Below are 24,810 nucleotides of genomic sequence, written 5' to 3' on the forward strand. Positions count from 1 at the left end.
ACTGGTATGAATATTCAAGAAGAGGAGGTATCTACATACTTAATTATTCATGAGGAGAGGCGGGAGTCCCCGCCCATTTTGAGCCTTTCCGCCCTATCAGAATCCACTAAATGTCATCCACTGACTTTTAGTTAGTTTTACAAAATATGTTGACTCTGTTCATTTACAAACTTGAGTTAAAGTTTATTATTGTATCTTGCCTTCAGAGTGACATGGTGGGAGAATTGATCACTGATACAGACAATATAACAATCTTAGCAGGTTGATGTTTCCATGCTGAAACTGAATCAATCCACAACCTTGAACAAAATATATATAATATATTAAACCGATATAGAAAAGAAGTCAACTCAAAATTATACGCAATTTGTAACATGATGAGAATAGAAAATGTGAATTCAGTTATATAATTTGATTGGTAAAAGCCAAGAGTATGAAAGGGATTTATCATTTATGGATATGACCTGTCTATTCAGCGACAGAGAGAGGGGACATTTGTGAGGGTACTGACGGCTATCCCTCCCATAGCAGAGCGTAAAATACATATTCGGGTTTGTTTAGTAGTACGATATCCACCTAACATCCAACCAATCACAATCAACTCTAAGTAAATAAATAAGTAAGGAGGGAGGCCTCATGGGTGGGGTTGAGGAGGTGTGAAGGTGGAGGGGGGGTTTGGTGATAAGACCACACTCACTGTCCTGCTCTCGAGCTCGGGGAGGAATGTGTGTGGTGTCTGCACGGACGTTGTTTTCACGGGCGTAGAAAACACAGACTGGCAGGGCGCTCTGATTGGCCGCCGGGGGATTCCACAATGTCCCCGTAAATGCTTCTGTGTGTGTGTGTGTGTGTGTGTGTGTGTGTGTGTGTGTGTTTAACTGTACAGTCAGAAGAGAGAGAGACAGAGAGACAAACAAAGAAAACGAGAGGTGATAATGTAGACAAAAGGAAGCGAGGAAGCAGGAGAAAGAAAGATAGTGATGGAGAGAGAGAGAGGGAGAGAGACAGAGAGGGAGAGAGAGAGAGAGAGAGAGAGAGGGAGAGGGAGAGAGAGAGAGCGAGGGAGAGAGACAGAGAGGGAGAGGGAGGGAGAATGACAGAGAGGGAGGGAGAGGGAGAGAGAGAGAGAGATACAGGGAGAGAGAGAGGGAGAGAGACAGAGAGGGAGAGGGAGAGAGAGAGATACAGAGAGAGAGACAGATAGAGAGAGACAGAGACAGACAGATAGAGAGAGACAGAGACAGACAGATAGAGAGAGAAAGAGACAGAGGAATAAAGGATTCTAAAACATGAGAAGGGAGGGAGGGGATGAGGAGTGGAAGAGGAGAGCAGAGGATCGGTCAAAGGTATTAATAATGACAGACAGAATGCAGAGAAGGTGATTGAGTAATGAATGAAGTGAGAAAGATGGGAAAGATCGCAAGAACAAGAGTGGATAGCGTCCAACAGCAGGTTTTCTGCCTGTTTCTGTGTGTATGTGTGTCATTGTGTCAATACATGTGAACTCTATATATATGTAGTGCAAAAAGGTAATAGGGATTGTTATGTATTTAGGCCACTAACTCAAAAAAAGATCTATGTATTTTCGATATTTTAATCTCTCTACCTCTCGCTTTCCATTCTTGATCTATGTACAAAATTACAACATTCACACAAACTAGCTCATTCACACAGCTTATATAAATAAAATCAAGCCAACTGAAACACGCGGTCACAAATTTTAGCCAGAAGTTCATTGGTGTTGAATTCCTAATAATAATCCCTATCCCTGCATTATGACGTGAACAGCGTTTTCCGTAGCATTGACTCACTGACGCCATCTGGTGGTTGTGGTGTGTGGTGACTAACAGCCCATCACAGTTAACGGAATCTGCAGTGGAATTTATAAACCTGGAAGATTAAGCGACGCCCCTTTCCGTGTAGACATCATGCACATGCCCGGGCAGGCCAGGGCCATACCCGTATAGACATGAACATACACACACATGGCAACACACACGCACACGCATGCACACACACATACCCCTCGAGAATGTACCACCAAGTTAATGAACATAGAGAAACTCACATATTGGCAAATGTGAGTTCATTCCATTTATTCCAAGTTAATGATTGTATGACATCTCTTATGTTCCATTGTGTGTGTATGAAAGAGTTTGTGTGTGTGTGTGTGTGTGTGTGTGTGTGTGTGTGTGTGTGTGTGTGTGTGTGTGTGTGTGTGTACATCTGATTGTCTGCAATAGTGCCAAATCCTGAGTGTATTTTGTGAGTTTCGGGTTTTCGTTGCAAATATGCACTCTAAGTATGTGTGTGTGAGTGTTTGTTTGTGATAATCTATTGTTGGTTGAGAATATGCTGCATAGAGACAATGATGCAGACAGACACACACATACACACACCGCCTACGTTTACTTTAAGAACCCAAATCAGGTGTGATTTAAAGTGAGGCTACTTTCTGGTGTGTGTGTGTGTGTGTGTGTGCGTGTGTGTGTGTGTGTGTGTTTGTGTGTGTGTGTGTGTGTGTGTGTGTGTGTGTGTGTGTGTGTGTGTGTGTGTGTGTGTGTGTGTTTAAACTTCCTCTAGCCATAACATCCTATTTAATAATGATGAATCATATTTTAGTAAAGTCTAGACAGACATGCCAACCGGTAGGTTGATTATACTATTGTAGTAGAGTGGTTTTCTAATACAATTCTCTCTCTCGGATGCAGGGGTTAAGGTTTGGGCTAAGAAATCTAGGAGTGATTAGATAGTCACACACAATCATACAATCACATTGCAGCAAAACAATTTTTATTTTTTGTCCTATTCTGTCAGCACCCAGCCCCTCTCTCTCTCTCTCTCTCTCTCTCCCTCTCCCTCTCTCTCTCTCCCTCTCTCTCTCTCTCTCACCTTTATTTATTTCTGTATGTATGTGTGTGCATGTGTGTATATATATATATACACACACACAGACACGTGTTCCTGTGTGTGTATGTTTGTGTGTTGTGTGTGTGTGTGTGTGTGTGTGTGTGTGTGTGTGTGTGTGTGTGTGTGTGTGTGTGTGTGTGTGTGTCCTCTCAGGATCTCCCACCGATGTGTCACTGAGCTGAAGCTATTAGGACTAGCATGTTGACACAAACCAAGAAAAGCCAAACAGTCTCTGTTTAGAGAACTAATTATTTCCTCTATGTAAACTCTCTCTCCACCATCTCTCTATATGTATCGCTCTCTTTCTATATATTTCTCGCTCCCTCTCCCTTTCTCTCTATCCCTGTCCCTCTCTCTTTCAGTTTCACTCTCTTTTTATCTATTCACATCCAATCTCTCTCTCTCTCTCTCTCTCTTTTTCAGCAATAAAAAGTATCTAAAAGGCACAGTTATTATCGTTGTGTAGAGTAATTTGGCAGAAGAGGTAATATATTTACCTGGCTAGTAACATCAAAGCCTCTCATCTGTCATCCATCCATCAGTCTGTTTAGTCACTACTACTCTACAAGACAGACCACTTGTAGTCTTAATAAACCCAGCTTGATAATCCAAGCTCCCCATAGGGGTACAGGGTCTTAAAAAACCGGGTTTGTTCACCACAGCTCCCCATAGGTGCTTAGGGTCTTAATGCAACCCTCATGCTCGAAATTCTACAGACCCCCTAACCCCAGATCAACAAGTGACCTCTGATTTTAAGGGTTAAAGTTCAGTTGTCGCTAATGCGTTTGAAGGGTTCTGCTCAACCTTTTGTTTCTGGATTAAAGATGGACTGAGGTTCAAAATAAGTCTAGAAAGATTTAGAGCAATTTCCAAAGGTTTGAGGTCATGGTGTTTTCTTGGTTTATTTATAACCTTTTACCTAATTCCCCCTTAGTTTGTTATTCAAACTGCCACCAAGGATGATAAAAATGTAAGATCGACTGCATGTGTCGTTTAGCTTTTTCATATTGCATTATTCTCTTTTGTTAGAGAGGTAAAAAAATACTGTATTGATCAATTCCGGATGAATTCAGATTTAATTTCAACTCCACCATCAATAAATCCTAATGTTTAAGTGAGCATTTCAACTAGACCTCCAGCTGGCATTGTGAACATGAACATGTGAGGGGGACCGCCTTCCTTTCAGACATACTCCCACTCCAACATTGACGTCTAATTGTCGTAGTGGCGGTGTGGGTACTGGATTGACTCGGCTGCCAGATCGGCTCGGGGTCCTAGATGCGCAATAAGGACGCACTTCCTGTAAATGCTGTCTTTTAAATGCGCATGCACGTTTCATTCCTTCCCATGTTATTCCCAAGTATTGACGATCTCCTTTTGTTTTCTAATCTATGAATAATAATCTAATGTACAAAGATTGATCAGATAATATTTGTGGCTTTAGATTGATGGCTAACGTGAGCTAATAAACGTTAGAAGGGGGGGGCTTTCATCAATATAGGATTAGTTTTGTAGGTGATAATTACTTTAACATATGTGAAAATAAAAATATATGTGTAACCGAGCGTTTTATAGTTGCCTATACTTGGGTAATATAGAAAGAAGAATCGGTTAACTCCATTCACTGAACGCTCCCAACACAGAGTCAAAACAGCGACCCACACGCAGACACTTCCGTTTTCCTCCTTCAGAATAAGAGTCCCTAACAGGAACTGGGTTACATATGCATTCGTCAGTGCTTTTAGACGTGTTTCCAATGGCTGTTTGTGCGAAAGAACGGGCTGCGTTCAATGAAATCAAAAACAAAACGGATTGAGCCTTCTTTTTATGTCCATGATTGAGCCCCGTTTATAAACAACCCTTCCGGGTTTTGTCCGTTGTCTTGTGTCGATACGTCAAGTGTCGATACTTCATCTGTAAGCGCAGGACCCCGAGTCAATCTGGTACCCACAGCGGTACTTCCATTGTTTTCAAACGTCCCACCACTCCGACAATTTCTTTTTCCATGGTCGAAGTGGCGGTACTTTACTTATTTTCAAACATCCCGCCATTCCGACATGGTCATTAATATAAATTGCATTACAATTATTATTGTACTTAAATGAATTAATATGATTATTTCTTAGTTTCATGCGCTGTAGTGTCCTATACTGACATTCGTCATTGGGGATAGTCGCTGACCCTCATTCGTTGTGGATCTTTGGCCCAAGAAATGGGAATTTCGGTTATATTTAGGGAGCCGGATCATAAGGATCAGCTCACCAACAAGAGCCGGCTCTTTTGGCTCCCAACCAGCTCTTCATATTACCTTTATTACTTATCCCTTTTATAATCCAGTCAAATGCAGCCCGTTTTGACTTATGATGCATATGTGTAGGCCTATATATCACTTATCACACAATTATTCAATACATCTTATTAGTATCCAAAGTAAAAATTACATTTTCTAATATCAATAAATTGTTCATTTAAATGAGCGCAACACGCATCCCCAGCTCAAATGAGCCTTGTCTATCCACAATAAATTGGTTACATGCATGTGACATTCTGTCACTGCACCAACGCATAGCATGCACGGAGCACCCTAAGCTCAGAGATCTTCATATCATTCTGCCAAACTTTTTATTAAAAAAAAATAATAATAAAAAAAGAATAGATCGCTTTGCAACCGACCCATCACTCCAGTCTCTCCCAAAATCCCCACTGACCCAATTCAAGCTTGGACTTATCGATTCTGTTTCTAAATGTTGGGACTGATGGACACTGAACTCTGGGGGTTATTTGAACGTTCGTTGTGAAGTGGTCCTACTGTAAAAGGAGCGTCGGAAACCCCGCCTTTCTTTGCGCACCGAGGCCATTAATTAAGGGAATGCTGAGAGAATGCTCGAGAGTCAAGAAAAAGAAAACGTTATATGCAAACATGTTATGTGCAATCTAACAACTGCACGCAGGCCTATGGCATGTACAAATAAGACTGTTATTCTGTGGCTCAATCAATCTCACCTGACCGGTTCTGATCATCTCCGAGATCTGGGATATTGTTCAACAGTCTATGTTGAACGGATTGGCCTTCTATGGGCAAAAACTGTAGGTTTATTTTTATTGATCCTCTTCGAGAATTTTTATTGATCCTATTCCCGCCTTTGTTCTTTGTAAAGCGCATTGTATTGCCTTTGTGCCGATATGAAGTTAGCTGCGCCCATTCCTTGATTCGCTCTGCCGTGGCACTCCAAACAATTAATTACGTTCCAATGTTCGTCTAATCCACTCCAAAAGTGGTCCTGCATTGAGTTTAAATCCAACTCTAACGAATAAATGGTCCAGTTTTAAGTTTCATAGAATATTTATACATTCCCAGGGCATTTTAAATAAGTGCACGCTATGCCACTCGTAACACACTTGTAAAATGCAGTCGTCAATCTATGAAATGGGTTATTTCATGCATCATCACAACCAAAATTTTTAATTAATCACATAAATTACAGATAAGTAATACTGAAATGTTTACTTTTTTGTTGAACACATTAGAACAAAATATTTATGATCCCCCAATAGCCGCGTTTACATGGACACTTCTGATCCGATTAGAAGTGGAATAGCAGCTCAATCTGAATAAAAAATTATCATATATATTACGCCTAAATTGGAAAACAATTCTCTGATCGGAATAGAATTCCATGTGGAATAGAAGAGGTGGTGTAGTCTCGAAATGTATACACTTATTTCGATTGGTTTAGGTTGGATGTGGCAACTTTTTTAACTTAGAGAGATGGCATCAGCAGCTGCAGTTCGCATTTGGTCCTTCGGTACTTCTATGCACCCCGAACTTTATCACTGTAAAGGAAAGTGGAATTTTTGCCTGATTCACGTCTTTCTTATCACGCCGCAAGTCCGGTAATTTATCAACCCCATTAGCGGGATGAACCCCCGTCATCCCGATAATGACCGGCGTTCTGTATATTATCCCTTACATAACAGCACTCTCTCTCCCAAAAGTCTTGACTGCACACTCTCATCCAAATACGTATTGTTTGCGGCGGAGGAGAGGGTAGATATAAAAACCGGACGAGAAACTGACGTCACTGTACTGTCCTCCTTCTTCTTAATTGAAGGAGCAGGCTTTCATTAAAATCAAATAGGTCTACATAAAAATGTCGCCGCAGGTCCAGATGTGTCAGGTGTGCTCGAGAGACATAGGAACGTACGCTTACCACTTTTGTAAATGCCATATATAAAGTACATTCGAATCACATGATAGGAATAGATCTACTCCGATTAGAAATCTAATCAGATCAGAAGTGTACATGTAAACGCGGCTAGTGATTGGTAGAATGGCGGAATGGCGGTACTAAAAGTTGTCTGAATGGGGGCATGTCTGAATGTGGCCATGTCGGAATCGCAGCACGTAAACCATGTGAGCTAGCATCTTCCCTATTGCTTGATACAATAAGATAGCATTTGATGGAGAAAAGAGCTGGCATTTCCACTGGCGTTTCAGCACGCAAACCCCATTGCGTTCAGCTATTACCTTAATGTTGGAGTTAACATCTCCCTTTCAAAAGAATATCAGCTAGGGGAAATGCTAGTTGGAGTTAGCGTTTCCCGTGCATCCGTGCCATTCATATCTCCTCAGGACATGAGATAACTTGGTCTCTAGACCTGGGAGAGAGACACTGTTGTGCCTACGACATGCAAGTGTTTTCAATAGTGAAACACAGACACATCCCACAAAACCCCTACACCCATTGTGTAGGGGTTTTGAACCAACAAACAACAGAGATCTCTGTGGAGATGGAGGAAATGCCTTAATGGCTCCAGACCCATATCATCAGTCCACCCTTCTTTTCCCTCTTCTTCCATCTCTCCTTATCTTGTTCCATCTCTCGCACATGTATGCACACACTACCGTCCTTACACATAACACACAGAAACACACACACACACACACACACACACACTTAAACATATGAATTGATATTCATATTCAACATATTCACTCACTCACTTAACCACTTGTATACTAAATGTTATCATGTTATCTTTGCTCAGTACCATAAAGGCACACACCTTGCGGCAGCGACCCGGGTTCGGTTCCAGCCTGCGGCCATTTGATGCTTGACCTCCCCCCCCTCTCCCTTAGCTTCTTATCAAACTCTCACTATGTCTCTCAAAGAAAATGTACATATTTAATAAATTATTGACGCACTCCATTATCCACAACATCATTACTTGTTTAACCCTTAAGGCCAGTAATTCAAGTTCTTAAAGATGTAGGAAAGTGTGCAACATGCGAATGTCACATGCTACTACACCATGCTTGGAGAACATGCTAGGAGGACATGCTAGGAGAACATGCTTGGAGAACATGCTAGCGGTGTGTTCTGACCGCCTGCATGGTGAAACCAGACCAGGTCCACTCCCGACTTGACCTGAATTCACCGGGCTCGCTGACAAAACCCACCTACACACACGCAGTCACATGAGAAACACAAACTCTCTCTACCTCTCTTTTTATCTCGCTTGCACAGATTCCCTTTCTCTTCGCCTCTCACTGTCTCCTTTTTTTTGTTGCATAGGATTGCATTTTCGTCCTCCTCTAAAAAACATGCTTGCTTCTCATCTCCTTCTTTCTGTCTTTAAGTTGAGCTTCTTGCTCCCCCCCCCCCGCCTCCCACCTGACTCCCCCCTCTCAATTCCTCTGCCTCTATCTGCTGTTTAATAACTTAATGAAATAAAATAACAGTATGGTGAAAACTATTCTGTTCACTGAGGATACCTCAACACCCCTGGGTGTGTGTGTGTTTGTGACCTTGATCTAGATGTCTGCCTCTTTCTCCCCCTCTTTTCTTCCATTGCTCCATCCCTCTCTCCTCTTCTTTCATTACTTCTGATAAGAATGGTCATTTCATTATGCATGCATAGCTATCACAATAGTAGCGTATTGTGTATGTAGAGAGAGAGGTAGAGAGATATTTAAATGGAGATGCAGGGGTTAAGGGCTGGGCTAAGACATGTAGGCAAACATTCTCATGGCAACACAACATTTTTTATCCTATTCTCTATTCCCCACTCCCCCTCTTTCTCTCTCCCTATCCATCTGTTCTTTCAATCTCACATTGAGGTGGAAGTTTGGCTATCCCGGGAATAAAGCTGTGTGTGTGTGTGTGTGTGTGTGTGTGTGTGTGTGTGTGTGTGTGTGTGTCAGGAATGGCCTTACCCCAAAAAAAACTCCTGCATGATTTTGTTGACATTGCTCAGACTTTTTCTTTTTATCAATGTTGCCACTATGTCTGTGTGTCAAAAGTGTGTGTGAGAAAACGCTTTGTGTTTGTGTTTGTGTGTGTCTGTGTGTGTGGATAAGTGTGTGTTGGTGTATGTGTCACATTCTTTCTCATCTGTATAAACAAGGCGCCCCCTGGTGAGAGAGGCAGGAAGTCATAGCAGACATCTGTAGCCCCAAAGGTCCTGATGATAGAGAGACATAGGGTCATCATGGAGAGAGAGAGAGAGAGAGAGACAGACAGATAGGACAGACGGAGACAGAGAGAGAGACAAAAAAAAGTAAGATAATTAATGATGGGAAAGACTTGGCTTGAATCGCAAGTAAATACAGAATATAATTAATAAAATTATACATAGGAAAATAAATAGCATGCTATAAGGCTACTCTCTATCGGCTAATTTATTTTTGTAATGCTACATCCTATTGGCTAATTATCTTGTAATGCTGTGTGTTGGCGAACAAGCTTGTTGTGATACCTGTTCACTCTTTAGCCACCACTAAACGTTGTGAAAAGTATCATTGTTTTAATCGACTAATATTCTACTTTCAAGTCGTCAGCCAGAACATGTGTTCTATGTGTCTGAACCGTGCTCAGTCTACACCGCCGAACATAAGGTAGACCCCTCTAGAGCAGACTCTCTCTTCTCGTGGAGGAGGTGGGGTGAGTTGGGTCCGTCTGGGTGTCTGGATGGGGCATTCAGGACCCGGGCGAGGAATGAGAGACCTGCCCAGACGTGCTCAGATGAAATCAGACTCTTCAGAGAGAGAGAGAGAGGGACCCAACACCTTTTGTTCATGCTGCACAGTTGCACAGCCACACAGAAAAACCTGTGATAAAACCTGCTAAGAATACGTTGCTATTCAGCCAGTACCTGGACTTTAGGGCGGTAAGCCTTTTGCAACCTGAATGGTTGTTATGACTGTAGTTTTATACAGAGAAATGATCACTAATTCTTTTCAAATACAAACATGCTCAGTAGGAGGAAAACATAGTAAAAATAACTGAATATATAACTGTTATTAAGAACCAGACTTTATGGTGGTAAACCTTTTAAAGGCCTGTCTCAATGTTATTATTATAAATTTTCTTCCTTTTCTAAAGCAACAGGGCCTTCTTTGCAGGTTGTGCTGCTGACTAGCACCACCCAGTGGTAAATAATGGTAACTACAGGTTAGCAATTAGCAGAAAACATAAAGACAATAAAGATAAGATAATTGCCGCTTTGAACAGTCACATTGTGCCACCTTTGATGAAGATAATAAACAAACTTATTGTCTTAAACCAGACAATTACAACATCTAACAACCTTGCAAGGCCAAACACAGCCAATAACAATCAATAATCTTTATTGCTGATCTATTCAGCTTTAATTGTTGACCACACTGGGATGGTTTCTGACGTTTGGGCGCTGGGGAAAACACCAGACCACAACTGGGGTGTAAGCGGTTTGGCTGTAGCCTGGATCAGACGTTTAATAAAGGAGAATGAGTCATATAAATATTTACGAGTTAAATTATTCGTCTGGGATAACCTCAAGTCAGACTCGATGACCTCAGTCATCGTCTTCTTTCTTCCTTTCCTTCTGTCTGTCTGTCTGTCTGTCTGTCTGTCTGTCTGTCTGTCTGTCTGTCTGTCTGTCTGTCTGTCTGTCTGTCTGTCTGTCTGTCTGTCTGTCTGTCTGTCTGTCTGTCTGTCTGTCTGTCTTAACTCTGTCTCTTCCCATCGCCCCTCCCTCATTCTATCTCTCTTTATCTCCTTTTCTTTAGTTTCTTCATTCCTTCCTTCCTTTCTTTCTTCCCTTACCTCCCCCACTATCTCTATCACTTTCTCCCTTCATTTTTTCCTAATTCCTTTCCTATCCTCCTGCTCCATGAGGCTGAGGTGGAGCTGGTAGGCATTCCAGAAGTGGAGTGGGGTGGGGTTGGGCGTTACCGTGCCGACCACGCCAACACCCCCCCCCTCCTTTCCCCCCGGAGGGAAGACATTCTAAAGCTCACCTGCTCACTCTCGCTCACGTGACAACCATGGCTCATTACACAACGCCATGGCAACGGCGGTTCTGTTAAGAACTTCAAACTTAGTGGATTTATATGGGCGCTGCATTTAAAGATAATATACATTCAGACCACACACACACACAAAGTGCGTTTAGTTTAGCTTAGATGTCTGAGAGACAAAGTTAGGAGTTTGTTTCACAGTTCATGCTCTCTCTCTCTCTCTCTCTCTCTCTCTCTCTCTCTCTCTCTCTCTCTCTCTCTCTCTCTCTCTCTCTCTCTCTCTCTCTCTCTCTCTCTCTCTCTCTCTCTCTCTCTCTCTCTGATCTTTGTTCCTTGTCTCTTTGTGTATGCAGTTATAAGAACACCACCAACTGCTTCTAGAATAGAAAGCCCTAGTATGTGTTGTGTGTTTGTGTGGGTGTGTGTGCATGTGTGTGCGTGTGTGTGTGTGTGTGTGTTTAACTTATTTTGGGAAAGAGCCTTGAGGATCTGCTAACCTATATGGAATCACTCAACATACAGTGACACACACAATCAAGCACAACACACACAAACATATTATGAATTACAATAAAGACAAATACAAAAGTCACACTTACATTCTCAGGATAACAATGTATACTGTAGTGTGTGTGTGTGTGTGTGTGTGTGTGTGTGTGTGTGTGTGTGTGTGTGTGTGTGTGTGTGTGTGTGTGTGTGTGTGTGTGTGTGTGTTCTTGGGGGATTTCCCATTCGTACCTCTAATCTTTTCTTCCACTCATCCTCCTCTGCTCTCATCTCCTTCCTCTCCTGGTCCCATGTCTGCTCTCTCCTTTCCTCTCCTCAGTGTTCATGATAATGATTAAAAAAACCTGTGTATGTATAGGGCAGAATGTAAATATATGCTGCATCTCTCTCTCTCTCTCTCTCTCTCTCTCTCTCTCTCTCTCTCTCTCTCTCTCTCTCTCTCTCTCTCTCTCTCTCTCTCTCTCTCTCTCTCTCTCTCTCTCTCTCTCTCTCTCTCTCTCTCTCTCTCTCTCTACATAGATATATCATGAGTCTCAACAGTCATAAGTCATGAGTATCAATACTACTATAATACTATTCTTTCAATTCAGTAGTAGAAGTATAGGGGGCCAGGGTAGTGTAGTGGCCACAAAAGGTACTGGGTTCGATCCCCAACATAAACAGCCTACATGAAGGCATCCTAGAGCAAGATCCCCCATAACCCATCCTTAATGACATGTATCTGAATACATTTATTACATAGATATTACAAATATTATACCTATACTATTCTGCTGGTACTAGTCTGGTTCTGAAAAGCCCATCCTACCTGAAGCCCTGAGCAGAGGAAGGGAGAGGGAAGAGAGAGGGAAGAGAGAGAGAGAGAGAGAGAGAGAGAGAGAAAAAAAGAGAGTGAGGGAGAAGGAAAGAGTGAGATAGAGGTGAGACTTAGAAAACATTTCTGTAAAGCGCTGACCTCACTGATGTGATCACATGCTTCGTTGACTCACGCATTAACACGCACACAAACAACCACACATACACACTTTGCTTCTTGCCTTCAGCCAAGTGAAATTCTAAGGCGTATTGATGTCACTTATTTAATTTATCGCTTTACTTATCGCATGGATTACAAAAAGTATCTTTCAAAAGGAAAGCCTAAGGTGACGTTTTTTCCTTACTCATCACCCAGTCACAACCACGACTCAATCATCACACCATCAAGAGATGAGCAGCTTTGTGTGTTGTAGCTTCTTCCACTGTTTACAGAAATTAAAGGGAGGGGGCGGGGATGATCTGCACTGAGGTCTGCTCTGATGGGTGGGTGGGGGGGGGGGCACTGAGACTAAAATTATGGCATCGACCGCCGATGGAAAGCAACAAACGTCCTGATTGATGGATGACTCTTATCTCTGGATTAAAACGTTGACATTCAGACATAAACCTATGATTTTCTTCCTTGTAATTTTGAAATGGCTTTACAGCCGCTGCTTAACTTCAGGAGAGCAACAAGCCCTATTTGTCTTAACCTGCAAGAACGCAGGCGTGAATCGGGTTGGTTGAAAAACAAAAGTTTCAGTGAGGATCTTCCAGTTACCACAGGAAAAGACCTCGGGACCTGGATCCTGTCCACATGAGTGGCCGGGACCCGGGGAGATCTGTTAAGGTTTCAGAAAAGGGCGCAGAGATTCTGGTGGTCTGGAAGTCTTCATCTGTGGCCCCCCCGCCCGCGTGTTTACAGTCTGCTGGGGTGGACCACCGGCCCGACGGCAAGGCAAGACTGATCACCACGCACAGTCGTATAGTGGGTACTGCCAAAGTCAGCCCTGGGAGGGGCAGGAGAGAGGGGGAGAGGGAGAGGGAGAGAGGGAGAGAGGGAGAGAGAGAGAGAGAGAGAGAGTTGATAGGGAGGAGAGGAATGAGAGAGAGAGATAGCGAGAGAGACAGAGAGAAAGGATTAGGGCGTGGGAGAATGCAGATGTTATTCATCTGAAACAGACCAGAGACTAATGAGTAAATCCTTATAAACACACACCAACGCACACACACACACACACACACACACACACACACACACACACACACACACACACACACACACACACACACACACACACACACACACACACACACACACACACACACACACACACGCACGGGGGGGGTATGAACTGCCCCTGTGACCTGAACAAACGGAACAACATGTGATTAAAAAAGGACCTTAAATGGGTTTATATGATTTGTGTTTGCGATATGTATTTTATGTTTTTCACACTATATCAATAAGAACAGAATGAGACTTGTACTTGTACTTATACTAGTACTTGGTGCTTGGTACAAAATACACAGCACCCTCTATTGGTGGGGAGGTTCTTGCTTGCAGTACACTTCATGACACTGTCATTGAAGTGAACAGTCACATTGACATGTCACTGGCAGTATGATAGTGTCATGAATGTACTGTTATATTTCATCACAATACTAGTGAGAAAATACTAACCGCCATGATGTTAATGCCCTCTTAACAACTAAAATAACATCTCTCTCTCTCTCTCTCTCTCTCTCTCTCTCTCTCTCTCTCTCTCTCTCTCTCTCTCTCTCTCTCTCTAGGCGTGTCATGGATGTGATGGATCAAAGTGTGACTGCAGTGGAATTAAAGGAGGCAAAGTAAGTGTAAACACACACACACACACGCACACACACACACACACACACATGCACAGATATACGTACGAATGCGTGCACAGACATGGACACACACACACACAAAAATACACTCACAACTGAGACTGCCATCTCAACGTTTTCTTCGTACAACCTGACAACCTGTTCACACAACATCATAAACGTAGTGATATAAACACTGATGAAAACGTAACCTCCTCCTACTCTGTTTGAATCCACGAATAATGAACACACAGAGGGTAGGGGCCTAAGGGCCCCTATCAGTGGCGGTGGGTCAATAGAGGGCGCTAGGGCGCCGCCCCTCCGTAAAATATTCACTTGAATATATCTGCCAACTATTAATCAACTATTATCAATACGAAATAAATCAACAAAAGTACATAGCGTTTATCGTTTAATTGTGTGATATATTTGTCACTGCCAGCAACCATTTAAATGCGTCTGAACGTCAATGATTTGGGCTAGGCTAGTTATTGGTCATTCGAAATAAAGCCCTCCTCCCAGTCAGGGGCGCCGGCCACGTTGGAGTCAATGTAAGCTCGCTAACTTTTTGCTGTCTATCAAGCAGAGACAGCTTTTCATAGGCGCAATAAAATTCGCCCTCGGGTCGCACCAGTGTGCGCCCCAGGCCAATGGTATCGCTTATCTTTTTTTTAATCACCACATGATTGGACAATTCAGCGAATCAATCAAATAGGCTACCTCCCTCAGCAGCATTTGCGCAACACAACTACATGTAGAGAAGAGATAGATCGCTAACTAGCAGAGGGTTGTAAGCACTTTCCACCCTTTTCAGTGGAGGAATTGGACTCCCCAAGCAATGTTATGCTTAAAAGGAGCAAGTAAGTTACATATTAATTTAGTCTTTCGGCCTGTAGCATATAAACAAAATGAAACAACTGTCCCATATTTCTAATTGCATTTGAAGTAGACTTTGAGACACACAAAAAATGGATGCTATAGGACAGTGATCATGATTTGTCTCAATATCAGAATATCAGAACAACAATGGGTCAAATAGCAATGGCTGGTGGAATGGCCACAAAGTAGGTCTGTATATGCAGTGTAAGCTTGTCCAGGCCCTGCAAGTCAGGATGTAGGCTATGAATCTGAATGAATAGTATAGGTAAATAGGTTGTGGCCATCCCCAAAATGCTCCAGAATACAGGAAATCAAATCTATTAAATTCAATTTTTTTTATGGGGGGAGGGGGAACCCCAGACCCCCTGTCTATTACTGTTCCCCACCAACATTTTTGATCACCAGCCGCCACTGGCCCCTTCTACCAATAGAACCATCTGGCCGGCTGGAGCTAAGCTGTCCATCATCTGGGAGGGAACTTCCACCTGTGATGTCACAAAATGGATATAATTGGAAATGGCTTGGAACGACTGATCACCCTTAAATACCAGGCCCTTGAACACCATTAAAGAATGTATGGACTCACTCCTGACCTTTATGTGTGTGTGTGTGTGTGCGTGTGTGTGCGTGTGTGTGTGTGCGGTGCAGGGTGAACGGGGGTTCCCAGGACTAACAGGTCAGCCCGGCGTTCCTGGTTTCCCGGGACCTGAGGGCCCGATCGGCCCCCGTGGAGAGAAGGTAGGGAGGGGCAGGGGTGGGGGGCAACGCCGACATTAAAGGGGTTTAGTTTTGAACAAACCTCAGCTAGGTCCCTATCTTATAAGGGAGTAGGTAACACAGTGGTGATGAGTTCTGGTCCACTGAGTCTGTGTGTTTGCTGTGTTATGGTTGTTACGAACCTTTTGTCGGTGGTGACTATGCGCCATGCATTCAAACATCGCCCCCCAGCGGTGGTGGACGGTTTTTCTTTCACCAAAGACATCGAAAACAAACTCTTCGAGATGGCTGCTTTAAGTATTTTACGTTTACCTCAATGGTCATTTAGCAGATGCTTACATCAAAAAGGAGAGTTAGACAGTATGTACAGATACAGGTAGGTAGGGGTTAAAGAGTGAATACAGAGGGGTTAGGTGCTCAAGGATGGCTTACAGTTAGATTGGAGAAGGTAGGAATATTGGTCCAAATATATACCATAACACTGTAGATTCAATAGAACCATGTAACACCCCTTAGTTATTTACCTGAATATGACAATGACTAACTGGAAGAAAAGGCACAAATACTGAAACTAATTGCTGATTTTTCTGGATTTCCTCTCTCTCTCCATCTTTCTCTCCCTCCCAGGGAACTGATGGACCTTCAGGGCCATTCGGTCCCAAAGGAATAAGAGTAAGAAGATTTCAAACTCTGATGTGTAATATGTTTCATGCAATCATGCAGGATAATGTGACTCTCCTTTGACCTGTTCTATGTATAGAATAATGTGTTATTGTGTGGTAATGTGGTGTCATATGTTTGACAAGGTATATGTTTTATGTTTACTTTATTGTATTTTTTGTATGCTGCTGCTGTCTTGGCTAGGTGTCGATTATACAAGAGGTTTTGAATCTCAATGAGACAAAATAAAAGTTAGATGTTAAAAAAGAATAGAAAACACTTAGCAGTTAGCTGCTTATGTTTGTAAACTAGCTTAATAGCTAGCTTAAACAACAGTAGGTCCATTGGCTATGAGTTGCCTGACAGCAGCACTCTTTCAATCATGTTGCCAGGCTGTTAAAGCATTTTCTGACCAGCAGATGTCGACAATGGGACTGCTTTCATTCTGACTGCACTTCACATCACAAAGTGAATTACAGAACAAGATCCTATGTGTTTTAAATATGTTAAAACAGTTGTGTACAGCATTTTGCTTATGAATTAACCAATCTCTTCTTTTCTCAGGGACCTCCAGGATTGCCTGGATTCCCAGGAACCCCAGGAATTCCTGTGAGTTTTCAAGAATAAAATAAATTCAACACCTTTTTGCTAACAGATCTGTTGATATGATTGCAGCTTTTAACGAGAAAGTGCCCAGCGTTTAAAAGCGTTAAACGCCTACACTAGAGTTGATTACTCCAGTTGCAATATGGCCATACCTGCATGGTGGCCCAGAGTGACATCACTTCCTGTTTACTTTGTGTTTTCCCAGGGTCTCCCAGGGCAGGACGGGCCCCCAGGTCCTAGAGGAACAGCAGGTTGCAATGGAACAAAGGTAATTCAAAACATAAAACGATAGCGGATATAAACATGCTGTGATAATATATCTGTGTGTCACATGGTAAAGTCTTCCTCCACAGCGGTTCAACCAGAACCATGTCTTGATAAATGCTATCGGAAACAAAATAGGTAGATGCAAGCACCTTCTCTGAGGTCACCTTGTGGGGACCTCTTGGTCCCAGCGATGTCAACGGTCACATGACCTTGTTTTCCCGCCTTCCAGGGTGAGAGGGGATTCCCAGGAAACACAGGCATCGGAGGATTGGAGGGCCGACCGGTGAGTTTATCTGGGAGGGAACGCCGTCTTACCCAGCTATGGATGTTATTCACCTTATATCGATGTCTTAACACTTGTCTTCATGTTTGGTTGCTTATAGGGACCTCCTGGTTTGCCAGGAGCAAAGGTAAGCATAACATCATGTTTTTGTCTATTCTTCTGTAACATTGTTTAAATATTAGCATAGTCGCTGTACGAGTTTAGCAAAGAAACAATTCTGTGATTTATTTATTCCAGAAAATAATAAACCATTAATAGACTAATGTAAAATGATAATATTATAATTCACACCTGGGTTTGTTCTGCTGATCCCCAGGGAGACCCAGGCGATGTGATTTCCACCAACCGCTTCGGAGAAAAGGGGACTTCGGGACTGCCGGGAATACCAGGAGTACCTGTGAGTCTTCCACCACCACTAGGCCTTAACAAAGTGTTTGAACCAGTCAGTTATAGACAGCAATGCAATGAGAATATACATATTCATTCTGTGTGTGTGTGTGTGTGTGTGTGTGTGTGTGTGTGTGTGTGTGTGTGTGTGTGTGTGTGTGTGTGTGTGTGTGTGTGTGTGTGTGTGTGTGTGTGTGTGTTACAGGGTGCTACCGGACCCCCTGGTTTGCCGGGACCTTACGGCCCACCTGGACCCAGAGGTTATGAGGTAAGGGAAACCTGGAACAACATTCCATAACAACCCAGGGACACTCACTGAGTCAACCTGGATCAACATTAACATAAAGGGCTAATAGAGGAATATTAAATGTATAACAGAGTTTTAAAGGGGTTCTAAAGCACTATTAAAGGGGTCCTACCGCTGAACCAAGCCTCTGATGTCTGTTCCAGGGTCGACCAGGTTCACCTGGACTTCCTGGACCCAAGGTGAGTTTACAACGCACCGGGAAACACAACAGAATTCCCAAAATATGGGAATTCCGACCCATGACACAAAAATGAAAGACGTTAGAAATGTGTTGTTATGCGATCACAGGTGTGTGTTTATAGGGTATTTCACAACGGCCTCAGGCAGTAGAATCCAGGACCAAGAACTATCAGTTTTATAACTTCCTGTAGAAGTCTCAGAAGCACCTGTTGTACTGAGGATCTCGCATCGCTACAAACAAGAAGGATTGGAAGAATAGGAATAAATAGCAGTTCACTAGGATAGTACTAATCTCTATAAATAGGTGCATGAATATTAATTCAGAATCTGTGTGCATCGGGGCAATATTTTGGGATCGGCAGCGTTCTGGTGTCCGTTTCCAGTCTGTTGGTACCCAGAGTAGTATCGATCAGTCCCGTTTGAGCGGGCATTAGTTGGATGCAGGTAAACAGTCAACGTGGAGAGCAGCAATCTTGGAACCCATCAGCTATCGTCTGACGATGATTTAGCCCTCTCCTCATTCAAAAAAAAGAAAGAAACAGCACTGACCTATTTTGTTGGAGAAAATCTGAGCACTGATCACATCAACTGACGCGGTGCTCTGTGTTTCTGTTTCCAGGGAAACATGGGGTTGAATTTCCAAGGACCAAAAGGAGATAAGGTACGAAGGATAAAATACATTATTACTTTTCATGCAAATTTCATTTTAACAATACTGAAAAAGTTAGGTGCTCTCCCATAATCTCTATGCGGGTTTGTATGTATACATGTGTGTGTGTGTGTGTGTGTGTGTGTGTGTGTGTGTGTGTGTGTGTGTGTGTGTGTGTGTGTGTGTGTGTGTGTGTGTGTGTGTGTGTGTGTATGTGTTTGTGTGTGTGTGATCACAGGGGCTGCAGGGGTTGCCCGGCCCCCCCGGTCCACCGGGTCAGGTGGGAGAGCAGAAGAAGCCCCCCGAGTCGGAGATCCAGAGGGGAGAGAAGGTACCCAAACACCCCCGGCCCCGCTAGCACACAAACAGGGCCCTAGGGAGAGCATCAGTAGACCTGAGCGAGCAAGAGGTGGTCTCTGCTCTATCCAGGGTCCAGCATACTGACAGCTGGGGTGTGTTTGAATAACAGTAGGTTCTAGAAACACACTAGGGGTCCTTGGTCTACGGGAGGGGGCTGTAGATCTATGGAAGGGTCTACACATTTTTAGGAGGTCCTAGAAACTGATCTGAATTTGCCCTAAGCTTCAGTAGGCTATATCAATATTTAGGGGTATTTAGAGATCACAAAGGCTTCTTAGGCCCGAAGTAGCTCCTAGATATCTCGATGAGACCCTTAAGTCCCCCAGCTGGGGATATCTGAGACCAACAGTAGGGTCTTGTGATATTCCTAATCAGTGGAGTCTATTGGAACCAATGTTTATAGTTTTTAACGGGAGTCATAGAGAAATGTTTAATATTCATGTTCTTCCCAAAAGAGGGTTCCGTCGTTTCCAAATATTCTATTTAGTATTTATTGAAGTGTGTCTTTAATATTGTCAGTAACAACCTCTGATTGCTATCACCCGAAACTAACCAGGAAATAACATAGCCGAGACTGTCCCTGTCTTAAACCCGTTTCCATTCAGCTCTGAAGTGCCACAGCATAAATCCCCCACTAGAGGGCAGCATTAATTCAGCTACTGAAATTCTCTCGACGGCCACTAGATGACAAACAAAACAATTGATCATCTCTTACTACTAATGAGAACTGTACTTTTGCTTGATCAATGCTTTTATTTGATTGGCAGGGAGAACGAGGATTACCTGGTCAACCTGGAGATACTGGAAATCCTGGCACTCCTGTAAGTATAAACAATCTATTCTAATGATCATTTATAGTATCGTATTGTTATGTATGTCAATAGGATTACATTGCACACTGCCAATAATGTTATCCTCAACTCTGTCGTTAATGCATTCCTCAACCCTGTCAATCATTTTTAAATGTGTTAATATCTCCATGAACCTCATTGTATATATTTTACATAGTCTGATTTGAAATATTTATCTATTTTTAATTCTTAATATATAATATGTTGTTCTTGCATCACTAAGGGTCCGTCTGGCGGACAAAAAGGAGAGAAAGGGGAAGCTGGAGAGGCTGGTAAACGAGTGAGTACACCCACACACACAAACACGCACACACACAACAACAGATGATCAACACACACACACACACTCACTCAACATACAACACTTAAAACAGACACTCAACATACACACGCCAACACACACAATAAATCCATGCGTTATTTTTATATTTACTAAATTTTGATTGTCATGACTGTAACTCAATTTCCTCTCTCTCCAGGGCAAACCAGGCAAAGATGGCGACCCAGGCTCCCCTGGCTTCCCCGTGAGTCATTAACGAACACATTATAACTAATAACTAAGAGATTATAACGCCTAACTATCCTTGTTCTTACCACATGATCTAGTTATTAATGATCATGAGGTACGATAATGAATGAAAGTCACCAACTAACAGATAATAACTTACAAACAAATCACTATTGCCATCAGAAAACAGAAAGGAAGAATGAGTTCTCAATAAAAACGAATTATAACTATTGAAAACAGCAAAACATGACTCATGAACACAGTACTTAACCCCTCGTGAAGTACCATCATTACTGTGATGTTGTGTTTGTATTGTTTGTGTTTTAATCATGAATCCTGACTACCTCCTGCTTCACCACTGTTCTTCTCCTGTCTTTCGTTCTTCCAGGGCGGCAAAGGAGATCCAGGCAGCCCCGGGATTCCTGGGCGGGACGGAGAGAGAGTGAGTACTTATATTATTGTTTTATTATCTATTATTATCTATTATTATTATTAAAATCCATAATCATGAAGAACATAGATAAATGTTCTTCACTCACTCATCTTCAACAACTTATCCGGGGCCGGGTGTCTTTACGAATATTTAGAGGTATGCATTGTGTTATTTGTTTTTATTTGAATGAAAACTAATTTACATGCTTCATCAGCATGGAAAATAAGCCTTTTCCTTTCAAAAGCAGTTTCAAAATGAAGCCAATGAAAAATAACACTGCCTCCTCCCTCAATTTCTCAGGGAGGGAAGGGTGATCGTGGATTCCCTGGACCCCCAGGCCTGGTGTGTATAGAATCTAATACATGTTAAGGTCCTCTTGAGCAAGGCGCTGGAACCATCGCTCTGAGTTGAGCTGTGCAGCACTTTCTTGTGTTCAGCAGTAAGAATCTGAATGAAAGTGCAGTGCCCCTCTCTGAACGCCAGGTGGGAAAAATACAACATTAAGTGGAGGGGTGACAGTAAAAAGAGAAATAATAACAGAGACAACTTATTGTGAGTCTGGTTATATGCGTGTGCAGTACCTCCCCCTGACCACCAGATGGTGCAGTCTGAAGGAGACAAATTAAAAAAAATACTCATAAATACTTCTAATATTACAAATAATACTGATACACAGTCACATTCATGTGCACTTCTTGCATGACATTTCCTCTCTATTGATAAACAAATCAGTAAAATGTCATATTATATTAATAGTTCTTTAGTTTATATTCTTGGATACATTTTTGACCTATTTAATTCATATTTCTGCTATGCACCCTAAGTTACAATCTGTGAAGTACATCTCTTATCTTACTGTAGCTAGCTCTCTGCTAGTCAAAAGTAACATTTGTGTGCAGTATCTCCCTCTGAAATTGCCCCTCTCTGCTGTGCGTCTAACAGGTTATCGGTGGAGATACATTTGGGAAGGTCGGGCCTAAAGGTGAACCCGGCTTCTCTGGGTCCCCCGGAAACAAGGGAGAGAGAGGACAAGCAGGTGCGTGTGATTAAAAACAGAAACCTGGAAACACACACACACACACACACACACACACACACACACACACACACACACACACACACACACACACACACACACACACACACACTAGAGCAAGCCCGCAAGAGTGGGAAATAAGGGTTTTGTTTTTTGTTTTGGTTCTGTTTTCAGCGCTTTTAAAGCGAAACTGTAGCCTATTCATGTTAAGTCTTTCAAAGTTATTCCAAACTCCTCCTATCAAGTTACCATATGTTTTATCCGACAGGATTTCAACAGTAGTCACAGAATTGGTAGTACGATTTAAATCACCTGTCCATGAAATACCTTACAGTGTCAGGTCCAGGGTCTTTGGCCCCCCGGACATGCCCCGGGTAGGGTCTGTAATATCTCCAAAAAGGGTTTGAATATATATATTTTAAACATTTATCCGATCCGGTCTCGTAACGATATTTTTGGTCCCATTAAGGTTCAATCCGATCAGGCACATCATTTTGGATCCGTTAAGACCTCTTGCACACACATTCCAAAACTGTGATACAAACACATACACTATAATGTATTCATCTTTTAACCTGATGTTTGACCTTTTACCTTCTCCAGGTTTGAATGGACCACCAGGACAGCCCGGACTTCCAGGTAAGATAAACGCATGGTTTAATGTATCAAACATCTGACCGTAGTGTTTCTGTAACGTGCGTAAGGAGCATCTGACCGTAGTGTTATTGTAATGTACGTATGGAGCATCTGACCGTAGTGTTTCTGTAACATGCGTAAGGATCATCTGACCGTAGTGTTTCTGTAACATGCGTAAGGATCATCTGAACGTAGTGTTTCTGTAACGTACGTAAGGAGCATCTGACCGTAGTGTTTCTGTAACGTGCGTAAGGAGCATCTGACCGTAGTGTTTCTGTAACATGCGTAAGGATCATCTGACCGTAGTGTTTCTGTAACGTACGTAAGGAGCATCTGACCGTAGTGTTTCTGTAACGTACGTAAGGAGCATCTGACCGTAGTGTTTCTGTAACGTACGTAAGGAGCATCTGACCGTAGTGTTTCTGTAACGTACGTAAGGAGCATCTGACCGTAGTGTTTCTGTGACGTACGTAAGGAGCATCTGACCGTAGTGTTTCTGTAACGTACGTAAGGAGCATCTGACCGTAGTGTTTTTGTAACGTACGTAAGGAGCATCTGACCGTAGTGTTTCTGTAACGTACGTAAGGAGCATCTGACCGTAGTGTTATTGTAATGTACGTATGGAGCATCTGACCGTAGTGTTTCTGTAACGTGCGTTAGGAGCATCTGACCGTAGTGTTTCTGTAACGTACATAAGGAGCGTCTGACCGTAGTGTTTCTGTAACGTGCGTTAGGAGCATCTGACCGTAGTGTTTCTGTAACGTACATAAGGAGCGTCTGACCGTAGTGTTTCTGTAACGTGCGTTAGGAGCATCTGACCGTAGTGTTTCTGTAACGTACATAAGGAGCGTCTGACCGTAGTGTTTCTGTAACGTGCGTTAGGAGCATCTGACCGTAGCGTTTCTGTAACGTACATAAGGAGCGTCTGACCGTAGTGTTTCTGTAACGTGCGTTAGGAGCATCTGACCGTAGTGTTTCTGTAACGTACATAAGGAGCGTCTGACCGTAGTGTTTCTGTTTCTCTCTCCTCGTCTCCAGGTGGCGGCGGCGGCGGCCAGCCAGGGACTCCAGGCTTCCCCGGAGACAAGGGCCAGAAGGGCGAGGACGGTGTCCCCGGTGTGTCACTGCCCGGGGCCCCAGGACGGGATGGCGCCCCGGGCCCCCAGGGACTCAGCGGAGCCCCCGGGCCCCCAGGGTTCTCCAGCGGCGGAGGGAACTGTATCGCCGGCGAGCCCGGTCTCCCCGGACAACAGGGAGAGAGAGGATACCAGGGAGAGAACGGCATCAAGGGTGAGTGTGTGTGTGTGTGTGTGTGTGTGTGTGTGTGTGTGTGTGTGTGTGTGTGTCTCTCTGTGTAGGGGGGTAGAGAGAGAGAGAGAGAGAGAGAGAGAGAGAGAGAGAGAGAGAGAGAGAGAGAGAGAGAGAGAGAGAGAGAGAGAGAGAGAGAGAGAGAGAGAGAGATGTAAAATGAGAGAGAGAGGAAGAGAAGCACACGAGAGAGCGATTGGGGAATGGGGAGGTGAGTGTGCGTGTAGACTCTTCAAGAATAAGAGTACTGGAGACAACCATCCTCACAATCATAACGGAACCAACAAGCAAACGCACAGTTGAGGTGCTAACCAACCGACCCTAACCCCATCCCACTCCATGACAATAAGCAGATCATCTCGATGCTAACCAAAGGGCTAGCGCTCACCTGGCTACCCT

General features: G+C 43.2%; 1 protein-coding gene across 1 annotated transcript in view; it reads left to right on the forward strand.

Moving 5' to 3' along the window:
* The window catches only part of col4a5 (collagen, type IV, alpha 5 (Alport syndrome)), a 44,675-nt gene that overhangs the window by 1,548 nt on the left and 18,317 nt on the right, over positions 1-24,810 (forward strand). The window contains exons 2-21 of the mRNA XM_079758420.1: positions 14,288-14,344; positions 15,872-15,961; positions 16,568-16,612; positions 17,165-17,209; positions 17,412-17,474; positions 17,703-17,756; positions 17,857-17,883; positions 18,073-18,153; positions 18,349-18,411; positions 18,594-18,629; positions 19,250-19,291; positions 19,518-19,610; positions 20,407-20,460; positions 20,714-20,770; positions 20,970-21,014; positions 21,387-21,440; positions 21,732-21,773; positions 22,374-22,467; positions 23,071-23,106; positions 24,142-24,393. Of these exons, the coding sequence (XP_079614546.1) occupies positions 14,288-14,344; positions 15,872-15,961; positions 16,568-16,612; positions 17,165-17,209; positions 17,412-17,474; positions 17,703-17,756; positions 17,857-17,883; positions 18,073-18,153; positions 18,349-18,411; positions 18,594-18,629; positions 19,250-19,291; positions 19,518-19,610; positions 20,407-20,460; positions 20,714-20,770; positions 20,970-21,014; positions 21,387-21,440; positions 21,732-21,773; positions 22,374-22,467; positions 23,071-23,106; positions 24,142-24,393 (1,330 nt within the window). The remainder of the gene's footprint in view (positions 1-14,287; positions 14,345-15,871; positions 15,962-16,567; positions 16,613-17,164; positions 17,210-17,411; positions 17,475-17,702; positions 17,757-17,856; positions 17,884-18,072; positions 18,154-18,348; positions 18,412-18,593; positions 18,630-19,249; positions 19,292-19,517; positions 19,611-20,406; positions 20,461-20,713; positions 20,771-20,969; positions 21,015-21,386; positions 21,441-21,731; positions 21,774-22,373; positions 22,468-23,070; positions 23,107-24,141; positions 24,394-24,810) is intronic.

The sequence above is a fragment of the Pollachius pollachius genome (assembly GCF_949987615.1).
Source record: "Pollachius pollachius genome assembly, chromosome: 20".
NCBI classification, from domain to species: domain Eukaryota; kingdom Metazoa; phylum Chordata; class Actinopteri; order Gadiformes; family Gadidae; genus Pollachius; species Pollachius pollachius.